This window comes from Ictidomys tridecemlineatus, chromosome 15 (assembly GCF_052094955.1).
Source record: "Ictidomys tridecemlineatus isolate mIctTri1 chromosome 15, mIctTri1.hap1, whole genome shotgun sequence".
Lineage (NCBI taxonomy): Eukaryota > Metazoa > Chordata > Mammalia > Rodentia > Sciuridae > Ictidomys > Ictidomys tridecemlineatus.
In genome coordinates, this window is record NC_135491.1 from 32,902,236 (window position 1) to 32,926,437 (window position 24,202).

Consider the following 24,202-nt stretch of genomic DNA (forward strand, 5'->3'; position numbering starts at 1 on the left):
TAGCTGCAGCCCTTGCTCCTCCCACATCCTTGAGACTCAACTCTGCAATCAACTAGCACCTGTTTTCAGACTTTATTTTGATCTTTCTTATCCTCCTTTTCTCTTCCAGAAGTCCCATATCACTGTCATGCTTAACAGTGACCAGTCCCCACTCCCTGCCCATTTCCAATGATCATCTCCTTCTAGGCCTTGGCCACAAAGTTAACTTGATTCTGTGGCTTTGCTTCCCAAAGCCACACTGCCCCGAAACACCCCCCGGGGAGTCATGACACCCCTACTAAGTGAGGTCAGGCACTGGAAAGCATTGATAGGTGACATTCACTCCGGTGGTCCTCATGTAGATTCCTCAGTCAGGAATGGTAAAGGTCCCCCCACCCGGGGACTTCAATTTTGTGACAGAAAAAAAAAAAGACAAATTTGACTCTCAACATTTGTTAGGCTCCAGGGAAGTCGCATGTGCCACAGAGCTATTATAGATCTCTATTTGTCAAACCGAGTGTTTACTGTGGGCTCCTTCACAGCCCCTCCACCCGTCGCCCGCACCTAGGAGAACCAGTCTACAAACAAAAGCATTTGCCCTCCAAAGATTTCTTTCTAATTAAAATTTTACATATACCAAATAAACAAGGGCACTTTTGAAATGGAAATTTGTCATTTTAGTAGGCAACTTAAATCAGCTGCACCTACCTGGAGACCGGTTTCTCCTTCAGCACGAAGCGCCGTGTTCCTGGCTCCCCTTTGGTGTGTGCAGCTCAGATTCCCCGCACACTTAGATCCTGGGGTGGATTTTTTTTTTTCCTTGAACACTTTCTGCAGTTTAGTTATTTGTTGTAATTATCAAGTTCATTTTTCTCTAATAGATGTGATTAAGTATATTTAGCACTGTGTAATGAGTTTTCTGCCTGGTTGCATCTTAGCTAATAAGGAATTCCTTAGCGGCATCTCTGACAGCTGCTGCGAATCCCAGGTCTGGACTGTCGCAAGAGACCCCTTCCATGAACTGCTAGCATTAGAGAAATTAACTCCATTACACTAACCATAAAATTGAGGCTGAAATTTGATTACTAATAGATCCTCAAATCAACTAGAAACTATAGCAATGGGGAGGTGCCAACAGGGAGGAAGGGGATTGCGTGTAAAATGCCAGTGTCCACGTTTTCATCCGTGCATGTGTCCAGACATTTCCAACCATACCTCCAATTTTTTTTTTCTCTGGGCAGGGAGGAAAGAACAGTGCCAAACGGAGGGGCTTGTTACTGCAATGCTTTGGCGGGCATGAGACTAGAAGTCTTTGTCACTGCCACGATGATAGTGCCTGGTTATTAGTGTCTCCGTCTTCACTGAGCTAAGAAATCTCTGGGTATGTTTTTGGCCATCGAAACTCCATGCCATTGTCACAGGCAGCCCAGATTTGCAAGGCTAAAGTGCGGAGGACAATTAGTAATTGGTGACTGGCTGCTATGATGTATAGTTGCTTAGCAACATCCCTGAATTAAGTCTCTGGAAGGGGTATACAGGAACAGACAAGACAAGAAGATGAAATAGGTACCATTTCAATGTGTAGGTGACTCCATAATGACAAAAGAGCAAAAGGTATTTGTAATCACAGAAACGGCTAAGTGGAAAATCAGGGCCAAAGGAAAGAAAAGGCGGAACATAGTTCCTCTCTTGCTAAATAAAATAAGAGTACGTGGCCATTGAACATTGAACTCATTCTCTTCCTTTGACACTTTGCTATGATTCCAAAGCAGAACCCAGGCAGCATGATTTATCCAAATGCAGCCTGAAAATTCATGGGTCTTAAGATTTTTAGAACAAGATTAATTTAATTCATACCAGCGAACTGGGACTCACTGGGCAAGAGGGTCCACGTTCAGCCCTGCTCACAGTACCAGGTAGACAGGGTGCCCTCCTATACTGCTCTTCAATCTTGCTGTGTTTGAAGTTGAGAAGTATCTTGAAGAGGCCAAGAACTGCATATTCATTTCATTAGATGCAGCTGAGGTTAGAGACTCTCAGCAGAATAAGATATCACCCTGAACTACATGATTTAGCAAGCTGGGTTAGCCTCTGGAAGGCCAGATGAGCAAAAGAAAGTGGAAAAGCTGTAAAAGACCTTGATCCAGTTACTGAGCCTTGTTAAGGGACTGCCTTATCTATGGCAGGGAGCTCCGTCTAGAGGTCTGCAAAGGGCCAGGGGCTCATTACTGTTAGTGAGGGCTGTTTTGCAATTAGTGTTGAAACACTGAGATAAAGAAAGGATATATAGGAATTAAAAACAGATAACGTAAACACTAACAAAGAGTCTTAATCCCCTGGACTGAGTGTTTTGCATGTTTACCTCTGATCAGAATTCTTAATAATATTGAGTGCATTGCAGCTCAATAAAGATTCCCTAGGAAGAAACAAGTCGATTCTTGGATTAAAAACAAAACAAGGAAATACAGAAACAAAAACTTGCACTTGTGTGTTTTTATTACTTTAAAAAGAAAAAGTAAATCACATGGGGTGGTTTCATTTCAGCTTCGTTTGGTTTAGATCATTTATGAGCAGGGATCCCTCCCTACCTAGTGATTAGAAAGGTATCTTTAGGGCTCAGAAAGCAAATTTTCTATCTCTACCGATGACTTGTTTTCTTTCTGAAGAATGAAGGTGTTTTGATATGAAGTTATTATTGTGAAGCTGAGAAAGTCTTTCCCACCTGGCCTCAAGTTCCCCCACTGGAGAGAGGAAGCTGATTACCATCTCTGATTCTTGCCTGGTACCTATAAAGGTACTCACCCTTACAATGGAGCACTGTGTTTTCAGGACAATGTACAATTCTTCTTTGGGAAGACGCCAAATGATGGCTGGTGCATAATGGCAGCATGTGTAATAGCACAATCTGTCTCATGACCAGCGATTCCAGTTTACATACTCACCCCTCCACTTTCCCTGGGGTAAGCAGTGCTCATACTCCTGTTGTTGAACACCCAGCTTCCCTAGTGGATTGTAAATTCTGTGAGGACAGGGGCCATGTACCCTACTGCCCACTGACTGTTGTATCCCTATCGGTCAGCACCAGGTCTGTTACACAGATGTTGGTTGAACTGAGTTGGTAGAAGCTGGCTGTCATAGCCAACCCCCAGCCTGGCCCCCGTGATCTGTCTCCTGGCATCCACAGCCTGTGGGCTCTCCTGCTTTTTAGTGTGGGCTACACTTGTTGACTAGAATAAGGGGAACCACTAGGTCATAATAGGAATATGGCCACCTTATGGTCTCTTTCTGTCTGGAATGCTCCCTCTGGGGGAAGCCATTGCCATACTGTGAGCAGTCCTGTGGATTAGCCCTCGTGGGAAGGACCCGAGGCCTCCAGCCACAGCCGTGTCGTTGAGCTGGGAAATATATTTGCCAACCCAAATCAAGCCTCCGATGACTACGGCCCCCGCTGACAACCTTGCTTGCTTTCTTGTGAGAAATCCTGATCAGAGACCCTACCAGCCTCCAAATTCTCCACCCACAGAAACTGTGAGATAATAGTGTTTGCTGTGGTAGTGATGGGGTGGGGTGTTTATTTGGTTTTTTTTGGGGGGGGGGTACTGGGGGGTCAATCCAGGGCATTTTGTCACAGAGCTACATCCCCAGCCCCTGTTTTTATTTTTATTTTTTGAGGCAGGGTCTCACTAAGTTACTTATAACCTCACTAATTTGCTGAGGCCATCCTTAAAGTTGGGATCCTCCTGCCTCAGCCTCCCAAGTTGTTGGGTATAGATGCGTACCACCACACCCCGTCTGTTTGTTGTTTTAAGCCACTGATTTGGGGAGTAATTTGTTACATGGCACCAGATACACTAGCCAGTTACCACACACATTAACACAGTCACCTGTCCATTAACTATTTATTGAAGGCCAAGTCTCCAAGAGACTGTGTTAAATGCTGAGGATACAACAAATATAGGAAGGCCCCCTCCTGGAGGAACTCACCGTCTAAGAGGGAGGTAGGCGTGTGAACAGAGAGTACTGAAGTCCATATAAATGTGCTGGGCATGCCAAAGTGGGAGGGGGCATCTGATTGACAGAATGGTTTCCTATAACCACCCTTCCATCCCCACACACACTTAAGAGTGCCACAGGGAACCCTTCCTTGCTCACGGACCTCAGCTTAGCTTTACACGGTGTCAGCAAGCCTGCTCTGTGTGTGTGGTCCTGCTCTGTGCGCAGTGGCTCCCATGGAACCAAGTGGCCACCACAGAAGACCACGCACTTCCATGTGTTCTCTGCCCTTGGATGTGAGCCTCCCAAGCTGAAGGGGACTCAGTTCAGGTGACTCTTGCCGCCTGTTTTCTTCACTCCTCCCTGGTCTCTCTATCATCAACACCCTGATTCCTAGACGCCTCTTCAGGGAAGCACATGCTTTGATTATTTTTTAAGGGACAAAAATACTATGGGATTATTTTAATGCTCTGTAGCTTGCTGGAGGTACAAATGCAAGTGTCACTGTGACTCGAGGCCAAACATGGTCGGTGGGTGTGAGTCAGGCCCTGCGCTTCGCTACATCCACCCAAGAACACCTCTAAGGAATGTGGCCAAGATAAAGACTTCACCCGGGGAACAGCTAATACGTTGCTGGTCAGTAATAAATCACCATGGTAAGAGCCCTCTCCGAAGAGACCCTTATCGTGAAGGATCCTTTAGGAGACCCATTTGCAGGGTTCATCTTCTAGGTCACAACGACGTTCCTGTACGGGGATGGTGTGTCGCATGGGGACTGAGAGCCTGCAGATGGGAAGAAGCTGTGGAAGGGGAAATTTACTCTGCAGGAGAGATACAGCTGTGCTGGGTCTGGGCCCGCTACCCTCAGGGGTTGGGGCTCAGAAAGGAGAGGAAGGGAGCAGGCATCAAGCAACCCCAGAACACCGTGGAGATGTGCCCAGGCTTAGAGCGGGCTCCACCCACACATTCTTCTCCCCTTTGCTGCGGCCACAGTGAGAAAGCAATAAAACACTGTGCCACGTCCCTGCAGGTGGAACTGCCTCTGGTGGGGAAAGGGAGACAATTTAGGAGAGACACCAAAGAGAATCTGGCTGCGAATAGGAGAAAGATGGAAGAACTGGTGGTGTTTAAAGCCTATATTTGCTTTACCTCTACCCTTCAAAGATTCCTCCCTTGTATGCTGCTGCTATGTCTATTTTTTTGTTGTGTGGTGGTTGTTTTTAAATAGGAGAACGTGTGAAATGAGACTGCATAAAAGATGGACTTGTTTTATATATGGGATATTGCCTGTCCTTCAGATCTATGTGTCTCGCTTATGGAATGAACCAAAGTAGGAGAGATAAACTAATATTTTGTATAAGCTCAGCCAGACAATACAGATGATAAAGATGTTTCATCTTCTTATGCATGCAGAAAATATGAAAAATCGTAGTTTACACATATTTGCTCAATTCAAGTGTAAAATTGGGCCCCTCGATTGCCCTGGGCCACAGTGGCTGTGTTAAGGAAGCTCGATTTACCTTGCAGCCGAGTGAAAAATGATCAGAATATTAGACTCATCTAGCCCACATTAAGGAGCCATTGCATTTCCCGACAATTTTATGCTATCTCAATATGAAAACAGAGCAATTTCAACTCATATCAGGTTATGATCGGCAATTACAGTTGCATAATTCACCTAGTCGTCTCTTTGCAGGGCCTTTATTTTCCCTCTTGGTGACATTCCTGAGAAAGTGCCTGATAAAAATGTCATATATCATCCCGGCTTTAGAACCCGTGAGGGGGTAATCTGCCATGCCTTGCTGAGCCCATATTCATCACTGGATTTTTGACTTGGAGGGGTCATGGCACTCATAATTTCCTGTTTGATATTGTCCTCACCGGCTCTGACAAGAGGCTGTAAAAGCCGGTTGTAGGCAGTGGTTAAGCGCTGCTCCAGTGGGGCTCGTCACCAGCAGTAACAGTGCATTACTGTGGCTCGTGCTGTAGTTGGCCGTTTCGAAGATAATTAGATTTGATGTCAACATTTCTTTATCACCTGCATCCCTTTGTGCATCTGTGTGTCAAGTTGTTATTTCCGGATTTATTAGCATCCTCAGAGCTACTCTCTATCTGTCAGCCTGTGCGCTGTTTGTGTTGACAGTTGTAAAGTTAATTACTAGTACTAATGAGCATCGGGCTTTTGGTGGACATGGCATTTTGGACATTTAAAACTATAATTAGTTTTTTTTTCCTTGTGTAGTGCTTCAGTACAAAAAAAAAAAAGTTAAAAAAAAAATACCTTCCTTCCATTCCGTTTTGACATTCTGTGTGCAGTCAACTTATCTTTTATTCAAAGGCTCCAAAAACTCAGTTCTGTTTCTTTTTAAAATAGACTTCCTTTCCATTGTAACTCCATGAATAATTTCTTTTGTTCCTCTCTTCTCTTCCAACCTGATAATGTGACCATCTCATATGCCTTGTGAATTAAGGAGAGTGTTGGTGGAATGATCAGAAATTGAGTGGGTTCGTGTTGGCCTCTGTCCAGTCCGTAGACTACAGATTTTCCACTTAAAACTCTCCTTTTTAAATAAAAATCTCACTCTGGGTTCAATTGAAAGATTCAGCAAATGAAAGAAGACTAGATAAAATCAAAAGCATAGTAAATAGTTCTCTGGGTGGTTGGTCCTAAAATAAGAGCAGTAGGTAATATTGATGTAGTATTAACCAGATGCCCAGAATCGCCGTAAGCCCTTTCTACTGATGACCTCATCTAATCCTTGTGACAGACCTACAGGTTAATGCTATTATCTCCATTCTACAGATGAGGAAACTAAGATACAGAAAGGGTAAGGAACTTACCCAAGGTCTCACCACTAGGAAGTTGCTCTGGCCTTTGAATCCAATCAGCGTAGCTCCAAGCTGGTGCTCGTACCCACAGTTCCATAGACACCAAGTATGCTTTCAAGGAAAATTAGCAGACTCCGGGGGCATGTATTCTAGAACAACAAAAAGCAATCACTTACTAAATCAGATCGCCTCATTTGTATTTCACTTCCAGTCATACAGGGACGCCAGCTTCAGTGTAATGGCAATTATCTATGGCATGTACTTTATGGAGGTATTTTGTTTGGTCTATTGCGGCTGCAAAGCAACACTCCCTTGCTGCTGTTCATATTTACTTTCTATTCATCATTATCTGCCATTTTGCTAAATAACTATCCTTCGCAGACATAAATCATCTATAAAAATACTCTGGCTCAGAGAAAATTTCGCCCTGGCACTGCAATGATGAGATAACCATTTTCATCTCTTGTTGAAGCATTGAGATTTATTGGCTTTCGATGGGCAACAGCCCGGGCATCACTCTCTGCTAAACAGACTCCCACTTGCATTTATTCTTATTGCATTTAGCGATTCAAAATGGAGCTCTCAGAATCCCTCGAGGGTCCATTCCCAGCCTGGGTGGGGTGTTATTACTTTATATTAGATAAGGGAAGGACACACAAAGAAACATGCGGTGATTCGGATGATTTTTTATTTCCGTTTAGCAGTGATGACAGAATGTCATAGTGAAATGACTTCAAAAGTCATTTTTCCCCACTGCCCTGGTTCTGCAGCCTTGTCCCTGGAGGGCTCTTCCATTGTACAGTGTTATTAATTCTGCTAACTTTCAGACTTCATTGCTGACAACAGGCCTCTTGCCTTTCGCAGCCTATTACATTAAATTTCCCATCAAACCATGTCAGCCTCTGAGGTCACAGATTTCGAGAGAAGCTTTAGATATTTTGCCATCTGACTTCACGGGCAGGTGTTTTCTAAATTGCTTTTAGGTTTGTTTTGCCAGTGTCAGAAATCAGCTTGAACCTATTTAAAAAAAAAAAAAAAACTCAAGACAGGGAGCACTCATCAGGATAAGAACAAAGCGGAGTCTGAGGGGCACGCCTGAACTGGTGTGTGCACTCCTGTGTGTGTGTGTGTGTGTGTGTGTGTGTGTGTGTGTGTGCACGCCCACACGTGTGCACTTGTGTTTCAGTTGACCTTTAGGAGGGAAAGCCAAGCCTTCCAGCTCGACTTCATCCCCTACCCCACCTGGTAAGTAGAGTGTCTTGTCGATTATCTATTATTTCTAACACTAGTGAAGCCTCCAAATACAGTGTGACTGGCCTGGTGCACAGATCTAGGCTTCCCTGACCTTGATTTCGGAGGGATCTGTGAAACTGTTGAGTGGCATTAGAAGGTCACTGTGGGCAAACCTGTGCAATGATCGTGGGCCCCGTCTGGGGCTAGCATATCTTAGCGTGGGTTCCTCGAGCAAGTTCCTGGTGGCAATAAGATTTCAGTGTTTTCCCTTGCTGCGTTAATTTTGGCATGCTGTTGTGGGATTAAAATAAAGGAAAGGCAGAAACCTTCCTTCCAAGTAACATGGCCACAGGCATGACGTGGCTGTCAAAATTGCATTTCGAAGGAAGCCTGCAGAGGAAAATGGAACTGGGGCTCCATTTAGCAACAGAAAAGAAATGAGACGTTATTTTTGAAGCAGTCAACTTGCGAAAATGATTACAAATCATTTGGCAAACCCAGAGTGCTCTTGAAATTCTTATTTATTGTTAGTTTCAGTTAATATATCTGCTTTCCAAATGACAACATTCAAATCTCGGCTTGCCATTACAGTTCAGATTTACAGGTTTAGCAGTTAACAGCCTTTGGTCCCCTTCACTGTATATCGAATGTGTGCGTGGGAGGATGGAAGAGTGACAGGCCTGGAGAGTGGAGGAGGAGGGAGGACCCCACTCTGGCTTCCTCAGTGATAGGTATCTAAACGCGTCACTGCCTCACCCAAGAGCAGGTGACAAGAGCTTTGCGCCTTGCAGGAAGCCCTGCCGTCCCCTCCAGCCCTGCCCCTTATTTTCCTTTATAATTTTTAGAGACCACAGAGGCTGCTCTTATCCACCCTTAGCCAGCTCTTCCTGCAGGAGGAGATGCTGAACCGGGTTAGGGCTGGAAAAGGATGAGTGAGGCGAGGTAGTGTCACCGCGCTTCCCCCTGCTAGCAGCCATAAGGAGAGAGAATCATTTGTGGCACTCTGGGGACAGTTTTGTCACCCTGACAGTAATGCTGTTATGCGCTGGCTTGACACACAGGATGAATCCATAAAGACAGATAAGTAACTGTGAAAGTGGCTGGGGATCAGGCTGAGTGCCACCACTCACCTGCAGTGACAAATAGATAGTCATGAAGGATTGGAAATCCTGCCCAACACGGAGATCTGTCAGCAAGGAGATAGACTGCAACCCTGGTGACACAGGCAGCTGGGGGAGAGTGTGTGTGTGTGCGCACGCGCCCCTTGCAGGGTGTGTGAGGAGATGAACTTCAGAGCCTTGTCTGGGAGGGGGTAGGCATACTTCGGAGGATGCTTGTGTAGGTCCGGTGGGAGGAGAGGATTTCAACACCCCGTGGGTTTTTTTCTTTATGAAGTAGGGCTGTGGGTGCTGCGTGTTTTTATTGGTGAGTTCAGGCACATTTGGTTAAGAAAGCAGTGCTTAGTTTCCATTTTCCCTGGGATTTTTCTCATACCAATAGGGGTCCCCATCTGCAAATCAAATGAATCCAAGTTATGATAGTTGGCAAAATATTACTGCTAAACTGCTGTCAGTGTCATCAGGCAAAGGGCAGGCGGAAGCAGGGGTTCTCGTATTTATCTTTTATGCTACAAAGCTCTGCTATTTCTGGTTGGGAGTCTGCTTTCCTTCAACGAAAGAAATTCTGAGAGAATCATTAGAGACGACAGGCTCAGTGCAGGACCTGTGTTTCCCATTCAGGCTTGGGATCTGAACAGCACTGTGTTTTACAGCTTTGAGATCTGTTGTTATCAGGAGGAATATACCATCTTGGTTTTAATTATCCTTGAAGTCATGAAGCCCTGGCCATGTCCTTCATCTTTCTAGAAAGCTATAAAATAGATTTGAAGTGCAAAATAAACCTAAGTGATAAGAGTAAAACCTCCTCGGGTCACTGTCAGGGATTTGGACAGAAGCCTAGAGATTCTTTACCATCATCGAGAGCTCTTTTTTTTCTTTTGCATAGGAAGAGTTTTGATCCCAGATATAAGCGTCAGATTAGGGATCCAAATGTTTCAGAGAGGATGGGTCCTGGGTCTTCAGCGCAGTTTAGCAGGAGATAAGAATGGAAGCAAACTAATATTCAAGCATCTCTTTCTCTAACTTGGGATTGCACGCTTTAATAAGATGGGTGGATGCAGAGTGCGGAGTCTCCTCTATCAAAGTCCTTGTTCTGTTCAAATATTATAATAAATTATTTTTTAAAAGAAACTAAGGTAAAAGGCTTTTTTTTTCCTAAACGAGTCCTCTTGTCCTATTTTTTCTATCACTTTTGCTACTTATCCTTATCATAGAGGGAAATGCACTTAATCTATATCAACTGTGTATATCCTGATGATTTTACTTGTAGGAGCTTAACAGACAGTGCTTGTGTTTCTAGAACTTGGATTCCTCAAAAATGCTTCCACATAGCTTAAACTGTGACTACTAGTCCAGCTTCTACTTGAGTGCTGTATATTTAAACATTTATTCTGCTGTCTAGGCAAGCCCTTGCAACCAGATATTTCTTTAGAAAACCCTGGGGTCTATTTGTTGGTTTTAAGCTTCTTTCTTTGAGTTGATCATTTTTGGAGGCTGAGAATATTTTAAAGCAATTCAGCTATAATGAAAACATTATTTTTTTGACCCTGGGTTCTTAGTTTGACATGTTTTGACCCTCTCATTCTAACCATGATTTAAATTCTGAATTTCAGGAAGCCTTATTAAAGATGTCAATTTGTGCACCAGAATGGTAAATGTTCCTGTGAACTTTGACTTCTAAAGGAAACTCTATTTGAAAAGAATAAAAGATTTTCCTGATAAATATGTTCCTCGTTTTGGGCTAATGCTTTCAGTCTGGATGCTGGAATGGGAAGGGCTACGCCCTTGCCTGACCCCACTTGCTCCTTCGTTCCGTGATCAACACTCTTTTACAACCCACAGCATTAGAGTTTTATTTTGCCAAGAACACTTTTGTAATGGGATATAAATCTCCCAGTGTGCACCTGATTAAATAGGCCTGTAGGTGAATTAAAAAAGAAGGTGAGCCACTTACCATCATGGGGTGGCAGGCAAGCATTGCCAGATAAACAGAGCTCTGGAGACTGGAGGGAGCTCTGTGGCTGTTTTTATTAACTTGGGACCTAAGGTCATGCTGCTTCATGGGGCCTTTGCCATGATATGCAAGTCAGGGGCCTTTCCTGGCTGCAGACCTCCTCACTTTGATTTTGAAGGATTCTCCTAGAAGTGGTCCAGCCCCTCTCTGCCTGTCCTCTCTGGTTAGCCACCATGGGGCACCAAGGCAAGGGCACTGAAGGGAGAGATGGCCGACTTGTGCCAGCGCCTATCACAATCACTCTTTCTGTTGTCCTGCTCATTGCTATGCTTCTGTGTCTATGCCAACCTGGGAGGGAGGCAGGACCCCAAATGCCAGAATTTGTTAATAAAAAGGGTTAAATGATGCTTATTCCCTCCATTTGAGCCCCTGACCCAGCTTCTGAATGGGAATGCTTTAGGAGAGAAATTTCTTCTAGAAAGTTTCATTTATCTTGTCATTAATCTCCTGATCGTCACTAAGTAAAACTATTCACAGAGAAAACGGGGCCATCTTTTGTATCTTTCCAGGAATAGGAAAATTATGTTGGTAATAAGGTAAAAATTCTCAAAACCTGACGCACCCAGCCTTCTTTGGGGTTGTGGCGTCATACCCATCAATATTTAGGGTGACCTGTCTCCTTCAAGTCTTTTTCCCATCCCCTCTGGCCCAAGTGACTTTGAGGACTTTGGTATATGTGGAACACCTGTTTCAATTAACTTACACCGTAAAGGTCTTCGGAATGTAGTGGCCACTTTGGCACACAGTATTCCTCTCGATCATCAAAACAAAGTGAGGTCAGCAAGGCAGATATTACCAGCCCTGCTTGATCATGGGAAACCAGGTTCTGAAGCGTCACACAGTATGTGGCTAGATTGGTGCGATCCCAAGACTCTTTTTTTTAAGTTGTAGTTGGACACAATACCTTTATTTTATTTATATTTATGTGGTGCTGAGCTTTGAACTCAGTGCCTTGCATGTGCTAGGCAAGTGCTCTACTTCTGAACCACAACCCCAACCCCCCTAGGAGACTTTTGTGAGCATTATTTCCTTCGGTCCTTAACAGTAGACCATGCAGTAAGTAGGACAGGTGGTAAAGTCCCCAGTTTGCACCTGAGAATGATGAAGCACAGGGCTAACTACCTCTTTTCAGGACATGGCAGCTGACAGTGACATGCTGAGAACATATCCGAGACCTTCTGACTCTTAGACCAACACCCTTTCCATTACGCTGGGATTAGCTCCACAATCATGAAAATCTCAAGAACAAAGCTAATCTTAAGTCTCCGTATAGCTTCACCCTTAATATGATTCCAGATTCCCATGTCAATCAAAGCTGCAGTTCCCTGGGGGAGATCCCAGGAGGGGAAAGTCTCCTTTGGCTGACTGTTCAGATGAGGCGGGGGAGGGCTTAGCCTTCGCCTTAGTACGTTCTCACCAGCTGGTTGGCATGGGAGGTGCTGACAGTCTGGACCTAGATTCTGGTGCTCCTTGTTTTCTGCTGACTCATGCCCTGGGTGTCTGCACAGTGTATGGCTGTAACGTAAAGATGCAATGGAGGAAGAGCTGGGGGCTAGCACAAAAAGGGTTCCTGTCAGTGGGGACAGGAGCAAGAGTGCAACCATGCCTCATAGCAAACACCGAAGTCATGAGTCTGTGCTGTAGAAACCTCAGTCTCTGCAGCCCGGGCTTGGATCACAGGGGAAGTTACTGCGCAGCCGAGTGTGCTGCGTTTGCAAAGGTCAGGCTTTAATTACATGCACAGTTAAATGGAAATACTGTAGAGAGGTCACACTCATATTTCTTTGGCCTTCATTAATGTTATTGCGCTGTCACTTTCTCTCTCCTTGGGTTTGTAAATGAAAGTTCCTTTAGTACATTTAAAAGGATTATTTATTTTTAATTGTTTTACCTCTGAAGGGAGAGGTTACTCATTTTTTTTAGTAGATTAAAAAAAAAAAAACTTTGCCTGTGCATTTCTTGTTAATTTATTTCAAACCTTGTGCTTTTATAGTCTTATCTACTAATGCTTTTGATTAAAACACAAGCAAAAACCAGTCAACATGAACAGGTTGAATACCACATCTGTGCAGAAGATAGCAGCTCACTTATTTATGGCTCAAAGAAATGGAGCCTAAATTAAGCTAGCTATTGCTGGAGAGTGGATAAGCGGCCATTATGAATTATCCTTAATTATAGCGATTTCCTAAACTAATAAACCTGCTAAATCTTTATTGCAAAGGTTAGTTTACGCAGTGCATATAAAATCCGCATGTGCTCCGCATCAGCCACCAGCTGTCTGACAGTGTGTTGCTATTTCAGTGAGTGTTCACATAAATTTTATGTTGGTTATATTAACAGTCAGTCCATATCACTACCCACAGATGCCAGTAGACATAAAAATTGCTCTCTAGTGAGCCTAAATATCCCTAGAAGCTAGTTGTGTCTAATGTTCCATGTAGTATTTGTACGTGAAAGCACCAGATTGGAGGGTTATTTACAGATGAATATTTCAATCCAGTTAGTTCATATAGGCCTACTTAGCCTTCTTTGCTGGTTTATTTGTATGCTAAATAATTCACCAAAGGTTCTTGTTTACTTTCTATAGTAGTTTCTATGAAATGCAAACAAGGGAGCCAACTTTGGGTGTTCAAAAGGCTAAGCAGCTCTGTGTTTAAATGCAGGTCAGAGCTGCAGCAGACGCAGTCTTGCCGCCGGCTGTCACTCAGTTTTACACATTCCTCCAGTTCCCCCACCACCCTTCCTCCTGCAGATATAACTGAAGCTTGCTGCTTTCATAGGCATTTTTGGCTGGACTGTCTTTTTTTTTTTTTTTTCCTTCTCTCTCTAAATTTATCTTTCTCAATACCTGCCTGTGTGCCTCGTCCAGCTTGCACAATTAACCCCAGCAGCGAGGAACACATCTTTGGCTTGGAGACGCTTCCCCATAGTCCTCTGGGCTAACAAGAGCAGGTCAATCCTCTGCTATCTGAATGCCCTTGTTCTTTTCTTCTTTTTTTTTTTTTCTCTCTCTCACTTTCTTCTTTTTCTTTTTGTTTCATTTCTCTCCCATCATTTTGTTCTGGTGAATTTCCAGATCTTGAGATTGGAAAGGATAACAAAGAGAAAGAGGGCCTTTCTTTCTTTTTTTTTTTTTTTTTCCCTTTGGAAGCTAATCCTGCCTCTGTCACCCAGAAGGACAGAGGGACACAGTCCATCTCTAAAGGATACAGCCTTTGGTGGCCCTTAGAGTAGATGTCCACCCAGGGGCGGGAAGGATCCTTGTTTTCTAGCAAAGTGACAGTTACCTGGCCTGTTCAGATGTTCCTATGGGTCCTTTCATGTGTGAAAAATAACTATCTGCCCCCATATTTTGCAAATGTTTATTATCCTAAACATTTACCCCCAAAGAGATTGGAAAACAGCCTTCTTCATTTTCAGCCAGGCACTGCCAAGATCAGGAGAGAGTTCAATAGCAGTGCTAACTTTTTATTTAATAATATTGATTTTATCATTTTTACTACTTACAGTGGGGATTGGTCGGCTGATAGTTATTTGACCTCCCTTTGTGCATGGCTGTGGAGTGCTTCGTTAGAGCTATTGACATATATCTCTCTTCCCCCCGCTTCTTCCAGCAGCCCATCTCGGCAAATAATATTGAGATGCAGTAACTGTTCCCTGATATTGATTTCAGATTGTGTTCATCACACCCTTCCCAGGGCCAGGCAAAGAGCAGGAGCCCTAGTTTTGCAATCCCTTTACTGCTGCTGCAGGCTGAAGCATCATTTCCATCTTTCAAGCAAGAATACCAACCATGGATGCCCCCCAGCCCCCCGCATGCAGATTACCCCAGAAAATGAAAGCATTTGATGATTATTTTTACATGTACATCATTAAACTGATCTCTTATGATTTATGTCAGGCTTGTTCTTTTCTTTTCTGTTTTAAAGAATGCTAGATTGGTGGGTCGCTGAGCTGGTAGGAAGAACTCTGATTGCATTTGAATCTTCTGGGATTCAGGGTTTGGCACACTCAGGCAGACCCAGAGCCTCTTTGACCTTCAGGTCTGGCCATCTGAGGCTGTTCTCACCACCTGGGCCTGAAAAGTTCCGTGTTTGGCCTCCGTGGAGTCAGATGGAATGGAAGGGTGTTTAAAAGAACCGGCTTTTAACATTTAGGGATCGGCCTACCTAACCCAGTGATTGCAGGCTGGATGTTGGTCTCTGGGAAGAACATGATATGGTGTTACATATTCATTGAGAAAAACATCAAAACATCCCAATAATAATGGAAATTTTAAGTTACATAGGAAAAAAAATAGTCCTTAGAGAATCAGCACCTAGATCTATTTATTATGTCTGGATGGTGAAATGGCAGGCTATTTATATTTTCTCCGTGGGCATTTCCACGTTTTGTAAAATTTCCTTTATAATTAGAAAGAGAACCCTACTTATGAGTGTTATTTTTGAAAATGGAAAGCTGAACAGAAGGATTGGAACTCCAAGGATCTCTGTCCACCAGAGTGAATGCATTAGCCAGGGTGGAAATTGACTCACTGGCCATGCTAATCTCTGCCCCGAGGGACATGGGGCAGACTTCACTCCTATCACTATGCACCTGCCAGTTTTCATTTTGTGAATCCAGTGGGAATCACACCAGCCTTTGCCACTGAAGCAAAAGTACAAAATGGTCAGGAAAAAAGGGCTTTGGAATCTGATGAGCCTGGGTGTGATGCTTGATTATTTCTCTTGCAGCTATGACTTTGAGCCAGTGACTTAACTTTCTCTGGGCCTCAGTCTCTTCATCTGGAAGTTGGGCTCTTGGGAGGATTAAATGAGATAGTATATGTAAACTCTTATCATTGTGCCTGGCATCCAGTAAGCAGTCATAAATGGTAATTGGCATTCTAGCCTCTGTGCAGCCACTTCTTCCTCATACCAGAGCTATAAGTGGGAATTATCATAACAAGTCCACAGAAGGTTTGTTTTTTGATCCTTAAGTTCAAGTGAAATTCAGTTAAGAAGTTAAGATCTATCTAGTGACTAATATATATGTGTGTGTGTGTGTGTGTGTGTGTGTGTGTATCAGATTTTTCTGGTTTATATAGCATTCAGTTAAGAAGTTAAGATCTACCTAATGACTGTGAGTGTGTGTGTGTGTGTGTGTGTGTATGTATCAGATTTTTCTGGTTTATATAGCATTCAGTTAAGAAGTTAAGATCTATCTAATGACTGTGTGTGTGTATGTGAGTGTGTGTGTATGTGTGTGTGTGTGTGTGTGTGTGTGTATCAGATTTTTCTGGTTATATAGCAGTCTTTGATTTGAAGCACTTCATTCTAAAATATATATCTAGAGACTTATTTTTATACTTTTGTAGGATTTTTAATATGGGTCTTTATTCATGGTTGTGAAAATATGATGGCCAGGCTTGGTTCTTCAGCACAGAATCACACACACACACACACACACCCCTCCTATCCAAGACATAATTCCAGAAAGATACCAGAAACCTAACAGGAATCCTTACGATCATCTCATTTTGGCCAGAGTCTGTTTTGCTGTTCTCGAACCTTTCTCGTTTGCAGGGGCAGAAACACTCTTCCATGCCACAGCTAGTGTGGAATCCCCCCCCCCCAGGCAGCCATCTTCAAGGCCCAAAGCAGAGTATCAAAAGCAGCTAAATTAGAGACTTTACACAGTTGCTGGAACCTGCTTAATGAGAGACAGCGAGCATTTTGCAGGCTACTGAACTTGTGAAATGTGACAGTCCAAGCAAATGAAATCATGGTACCTTTCATTGTAGTTTAATTGGACTCAAAGTCGGCAAGAGGGGCTGTCGAGACTGCACGCACGAGACGGACAGGAGTCGGACAACAGCGCTCAGCCTCCACAGCACGTCTCACCACTGTGCAGATGCCACGCCTGCTCTCCAGCCCGGCCCTTTCGGCCCAGAGAGACAGAGAACTGCAGCGAACAAAAGCAGAGATTCTAAGGCAGGCCCGGCGCTGGCATTGTGAATGGCATAGCTGTCACCCGAGTTCCACGTTTGAAGTAGCTCAGCCTCGTGGCAGCCAGTACAGGCCAATTTATTTTAAAGAGGCGAAAAGAAGTGAAACAAACTTAGGCCCTCTCTTCTGCCTGTTAGGGTGTCAAGATATCCATGTCAAAGAGTCCTGTTAACAGAAGGCTGAGGATGAGTTGAGCATAAACACTAACAAGAGAAAAGCTAAGCACGGGCTTCCTGTGGAGTGGAGCTAAGTGGGAATCCCAGTCGAGGAACCCAAAAAGCAGAAAATTACCATAGCTGTCAGGAGTGGGACCAAAACCCTGTCAGACCACAGTAAGGAAATGGAAATTGCAAGGGAAAGGTGAGTTTTGAGGGGGGGATGATGTTCAGAAGCAGATCTCTTAAGGATGTGCATGTCTGGAAGTTAGGGGGCCCTTGGAAGGTTCAGGAAGGTCTCTGGGCTTCCTTGTTTGGCTCCCGGTTCATTTGAATTCTCCAGGTTGGAACTGACTCTTTAATCTCAGCCTCTTCCAATCTAACCAGCCCATCCCGCCCGACCACTTGAGTCCTACTTTTACTGTCATTATGGCTTTAGGTTTAACCAGTAAGGCTCAAAGAGTGGACAAATTGGGTGCCTGCATGTAACAGGCCATCCTGGACATTGATTTTTGAAGGTTCATTAGATAAATGCTGACATCACAGATTGATGTCTCTTTAAACCAGTACCTCGTGCAGGACTGTCTAGGGAATCAAAAATATTGATGTAACATGTTTGAGCAGAAGGCCCACTGGAGAATCCCCTGTCTAAATGGGCTCCATCAATCTAGGCTTTCTTTAATTATTCTAATTCTGTGCATCTCATTGGAAGGAGAGTTTGTCTGCTGAACCAGCTTTTGGGGGGGATGCTGCCCCTGCTTTAGGAGCTAAGAAAGGCCAAAGGAAGTGCCCACATCTATTTTTCACCACTGTTTTGAGCTGCTGTTTAGTAATTAAAATTTTTGATCATAGACTAATTTTCCCTTACAGTGTGGCCATGCAATTGACAAGGGACTGATTAATGGGCCGACCCTGGGGCCAGGAGGCTGCTGGTTTGCTCTCTCGTGGAAGGCATGCTGGCAAAATAAAGTTGATGGTTTTGTTTGTGTTTAACCCTTCACCTTGGCACTATCAATAGATTGAAGACATCATTTGTATCTGCAAGTGTTTCTTTAATTAAGACCTTCTAAAAATCTTTCCTATTGATTCATTCCATTATCCTATTGATTAACTGCAGTGGATCATGTACTTGGTCTGCAGTGGAAGACAGCATTCTCCTCCGTCTGTCATGACTGCAGATGCAAACCACAGGCAGCCAGCGCCCAGGGCTGCCACAAGTGTCTGGCGTTCTAATGAGGCATCCGTGTGGCTCACCAAGCACCACAGAGAAAGCCAGTTGCTTCCTGATGGAGGGGGGGCCAAGCAGGAAGTATTTCCTCCAGCTGTTTATATGGCAGCCACTTAACCTAGCTAGAGATCCAGTCCGGGGGTACTGGGAGTCTTGACATGGGGAAAGGGAAGGACTTCGCTCTCCATCAGATTTTGAAAACTTTAGACTTGGAAAGCCAGATGAGGTGGTGCACACCTGTAATTTCAGTGACTCAGGAGGCTGAGGCAGGAGGATCACAATTTGGAGGACACTGTTGGCAACTTAATGAGACCCTGGCTCAAAATAAAAAATAAAAAGGGGCTTAGTGTGGTGGTGGACACCTGTAATCCCAGTGGCTCAGGAGGCTGAGGCAGGAGGATCACAAGTTCAAAGCCAGCCTCAGCAACTTACTAAGGTCCTAAGCAACTCAGCAAAACCCTGTCTCTAAAAGTATGTTTTTTAAGGGGCTGGGGATGTGGCTCAGTGGTTAAGCACCTTTGGGTTCAATCCATAGCACCCACTACCACCACCACCACCAGAAAAAGGAAAGAGAACTTTGAGCTTTGAAAGAAAAGTCCTCTCAGAACTCCAGGTGTGCGGCCTGGCTGCAAGGCCAGCTGTTTATCGTGATTTCCCCAGGCGACAGCTTCACACCCTTCCCTCCTCCCCCACCCACCTCCCCACCAGGCTCAAGGAGGGGCACACGGGCTTCCTATTTTAGGCTCTTCCCTCGGACAAGTCCAAAAAGAAGAACTAACTTTTTTTTCCCTGCCGCTGGACATGCATCTGAATCGTCCCCTGGTATCAACAATGAAAAATCCCGTGGCTGCTAGACTAGTTCTTGAACTTGGTGTTTTGAAATAGTCTTAATATTGGTAGTCACAAAGATGATCCTCTTTGGAATTTGAGAAGGACTTTATAAGGCTGTGGCTTCTGGGATATACGAGATCAAATGAGATAAGGCACAAATTGGATAAAAACAGCGCGTGGTAGGTACTTAATCACCAAACCAATAATTGCTGGCCCCCCCAGAGATTCACTTTTTCTTCCTCCCAAACATCTCCTAGTACTTCTCCCTTTCATTCTCTGCCTCCTCATCTTTCAAGTAGACCAGAGATGGCCTTCTCAAGGGTTGGAGCACCTTTGTTCCCACATGGAATGCAGAAGAAAGAGAACATGTAGAAGCCATAATGCTGAATAAGAGGCAGATTAAGCTAAGAAGTATGATGTCTCTCTGCTCTCTTATTTTTTTTGGTACTGGAGATTGAACCCAAGGGTGCTTAACCACTGAACTACATCCCCAGCCCTTTTTAATTTCTTAAATTTTGAGACAGGTTCTCTCTAAGTTGCCTAGGGCCTCACTAAATTGCTGAGGCTGACCTCCAACTTACCATCCTCCTGCCTTAGCCTCCTGAGTCACTGGGATTGCAAGTAATGTGCCATCATTCTCAGTGAAAATCTCTCAAGCTGAAACATCTCACTAAGCAAGGTCATGGTGGTCTTAAGGTTTTAGTAGTGTGTGTGGTCCCCAAGTTGATGCCAGTGGCTTCTTTGTAGTCCCTGAGAGAGGAAGTCGGAAAGGCCCCTCTGCCGTGGGTATTTTGGAGTTGAGAAGGTATGGGGCATGAAAGCTGGCGGTTGCTGGGAGGAGCTCTTTTTTGATCTGCTGATCTGTGCTTCTCCTATTGGCTGTTGTTAATCGCCAATTGTTTGCACTGAACCCAGAGCCGAGTTTTCCTTGGCACTGTTGTGGGTGCCCTCCATCCTGTCCAGAGATTTAACACGGGATAGTAAACAAAGTGATTGTCCCAGGCTTAGGTGATCATCCTAACCGCCAGTTCCACCCTCGGAAACTTTTTGAAATGCCTTTTCTCCATTTCTGTTGAATCTGTTGTTGTGAAGTTATCCCCAAACTCTTCTCCAAAAACAGAAGAAACTTAATTAGATCTAAATAGACTTTTCATAAGGCAAATAAACCATTTAGAAAATATGATAGGAAACATTTTCAAAGCTCGATATTTCTGGACTTGCTTTTTAAATATGTTTTCCATTAGCATGTAATCTGCGCTGATTAAAAACATTTCTTGAAAATTCAGAGATGTGGGGCTGGGGATGTGGCTCAAGCGGTAACGCGCTCGCCTGGCATGCGTGCGACCCGGGTTCGATCCTCAGCACCACATACCAACAAAGATGTTGTGTCCGCCGAGAACTAAAAAATAAATATTAAAAATTTCTCTCTCCTCTCTCACTCTCTCTTTAAAAAAAAAAAAGAAAAAGAAAATTCAGAGATGTATAAAACAGAAAAGTCTCCCATCCCCCTACTACCCTGAGACATCACTCTGAGTATTTAGTGTCTTGTCTGAGTACCTATGTACATGCATATAGACCTTTTTTTTTAAAAAAAAAATGTTTTTAGTTGTGGTTGAACATGTATTTATTTATTTTTATGTGGTGCTAAGTACCTTGCACATGCTAGACGAGCACTCTACTGCTAAGCCACGACCCCAGCCACTGTGTATAGGCTTTTTACGACAAAATGGGGATCATAGTATTTTATAACTTGCCTCTTTTTACTCACTGTAGCATGAGCAGTTTTCCATATCATGTTCATTGGGAACATGGTTGCTAATGGAAACAAGAATACCCTTTTATTTATTTAAGTTTTCTTTTGTTGTTGGACATTGGGTGGTTTTCTGTTTTTCTTTTTTTTTTTCCTCTATCATATACAATGCTGTGATAAGTATGCTTGTCCAAAATTTTTGTGTGATTCTTTATCATCTTAGGGTAAATTCCTCGAAATTGAGTGACTGAGTTAAAGAGTCAAACATTCTTAAAGCTTTTGATACCTGTTGCCAAAATGTCCTTCTAAAAGGTGGAACCCAGCACAGAAGCCCCCCTTGAAGCCCATGAGCATCCCTGTTCCCTGTGCCTGGACCACTTCATGGAAAGTGTGTGTGTGTGAATTTGTAAACTATCTCGTTCTGGTATTCTAGAAAATCAGCCTCTCATTGACTTAAACTTTTGATATTCATGAGGTAGAAGTTATTTTCTTACATTGATAATTATCCATATTTCTTCTTTTGTGAAACGTTTGTTCGTGTCTTCTGCCCATTTTTAATGAAATGGGTGATTTTTTTCTAATTAATTTAAAGTTATTTTTCTTTTTAATTAAGAATTGTAACCCTTTTCATAGATAAGCAGATTAGATTGTTACAGGTAATGAGATTGGATTTTTCATGTAGACATTAGTTATATCTGGAATATCTGCTGATAATGGAAATATTATTAATGTGCTTTTTACTTTAAAAAAAAAATGGCTCTTTTGCCCCTGATAAAGAAGATATATGAAAAAGAATCTGACAGTGTCAATCCAACTCGGGTTAACTATCCCAGGACACCACCAGCATTTTATTACAGTTGTCAAGGAAAAAAAACTAACAATTTTATTGTTTTGATTATTGAGATCTAGCCACAGATCAACTGAGCAATTAAAATCTCTAAATAACATTCTCCGAATTGTCAAACAAAGGACTAGTTCCCAGTGGAAAGGACTTTTTTTTTTTTAAAAGAAGATAGTTTTCTCTGTAATGCCTATGTCAGTAAATGGTTGCACTAATTGGAATATACAGAAATATTCCACCAGTTTAACAATGCATGACATCCTAATAAGATCGTGATGACAAGCTTCTCTTTTTATGAAAGGTGATGTTACTGTGTGCTTCTGATATACATGGACTCATGTGTCTTCTCATGACATGTTATAAATGAAATTTTTAAAAGAAATTAATCTGCCCTACTAAATCTTTCCTGTATATGAAATTATTTTTAAAAAACACAGGACATCAGCATATTGACTTGTTTTTGATTACAGTTCTTGGATAATATATTTTAAGGACTCTTGGAGTGAAGTGCAAAGGATCACAATTAAATGCATATTAAAGTGCTCGTCTCAAATCCCCCTAAGCTGCCACTAGAATGTGTGAGGACAGATTCCCCCTCTTCCTGCAGCTCAGGTGGCTGGCTGAGTGCAGGCTAGGGATGGTTAATGACAATCTCCCAAGACAAGCAGGACTTAACATCAATATCCCTCTCCCTGATAATCTATAGACTCTGGAGGTGGTGATCTCTGGCAGGGTTTTGATGATTTTATGATGGCTTGTGTATATTTACAGTGTGTTTAAAATACTCTTTTTAATTATCATTTGAGTGACAAAGCTTAATCTTTCGATCTTTATCTGCACCTCCCGGTGATGTATGTTTGTTAGGTAACTCCAAGGAGGAAATTTAGCAAAGCCTGAGCTTTATGCCAGTAATAAGACTGAGGAGTCAATAGACAACGAACCTGCCTTTTTCCTCTTGATGAGAATAAAGGAGTCATCCACTGGAGACAATCTGTCCAGGTAGTGCAGATTTTTCAGAGCCATATTCTAGAAACATGTAGTTGTTCTACAGAAATGGGCAACATTTGAATTCCACAAAGCAAGTGTGTATGGAAAAGAATTGTGGAAACCAACTGAATACTGTTTTTCTAATGCACTGATATGTACCCCCCCCCAATTGAGACTGCCTATGACAGCTTGTCTTTTATATTTGGTATACACATATGTATTATTCACACAATGCGTTTATGCATATATGCGTGTGTAGAAATATAGACTACAAATGTATGTATGATGTCCACATGAATTACCCTGTGGTGTTAAGTAGTGTGTGTGATTGAATGCTGACGCTCTGTTAGATTTTAGGGACTAAATAAACAGGATGCAATCATCATCTTCACCCCTCAAAGTCATAATTTAAAATACTCCCCTAGTATGATTTCATTTGAAAAGAAATGAAGGCCAGGATTATTCCTTTCTCCAAATGAGTAAAGGCATCTGTATTGATAGATGCTTAGGATTTAGAATTAAATATTGAACTCTGGCTTGATTCTCCAGAATGATGAAGCATAACCACTACTCTTTTTGAAAGCTCTTGTTTCTTATAGTAATGGGTCAAATTTTTAAGCGGAAGCCGAGGAAAACAACTTGGTTAACTGGCCTATGTGATGATTTGACATATGTGATTAACTGACCAAGTTAAATCATTATTATCATTGTCATATATAAAGGGACTCCAGGCTAAGACTGCTCTCAAAGAAAATTTAAAAATCATGGATTGATTTGCAGATTTAGTGGGATATTAAAAGCTGATGTTGTGCCTGAGTAAGATAAGCATTCTATATTAGACTGTACTGGAGAAAGCCATCACGTGGCCTTGTGATTTTATTGACAGCTCAGAACTGAAGACCATAAATTCTGCTGTCAGGCAATATACTGTCCTAAGAAATGGACATCCTGAAGGCTGAAGCTGCCTTTGGGAGCACAGCAGATGCAGTGTGGAGTCCAGGGAAGCATTAAACCCAGACCAAGCCCAACACCTGCACAGTCGCCTTTTTTTGTTGTTGTTTTAAGCTGGTATTGGTAAGCCTTGGTTGTCATTTGTAATACATCCATTCCCTTGAGTGTTTTTTTTCTCTAGCACCTGTGAATCACACCTCAGGCCAAGTATTCAACTCTGCCACCTCCCCCACCAAGCCATTGACATCAAAATGATGATTATCATATGATGGCTAGTTAGAGATGTAGGCACCAACAGGACAATAT

General features: G+C 43.0%; 1 protein-coding gene across 2 annotated transcripts in view; it reads left to right on the forward strand.

Annotated features, from left to right (window-relative positions):
• Window positions 1-24,202, forward strand: part of Fto (FTO alpha-ketoglutarate dependent dioxygenase) — a 366,796-nt gene that overhangs the window by 313,134 nt on the left and 29,460 nt on the right. Inside the window, exon 9 of one of the 2 annotated variants that reach the window (XM_078032323.1) lies at window positions 16,949-18,159. The exons of the other annotated variant lie outside the window; for it this stretch is intronic. Within the exon in view, the coding sequence (XP_077888449.1) occupies window positions 16,949-17,162 (214 nt within the window). The 3' untranslated portion in view covers window positions 17,163-18,159. Of the gene's footprint in view, window positions 1-16,948; window positions 18,160-24,202 lie in introns of those variants that run through there. 2 annotated transcript variants of the gene reach the window in all.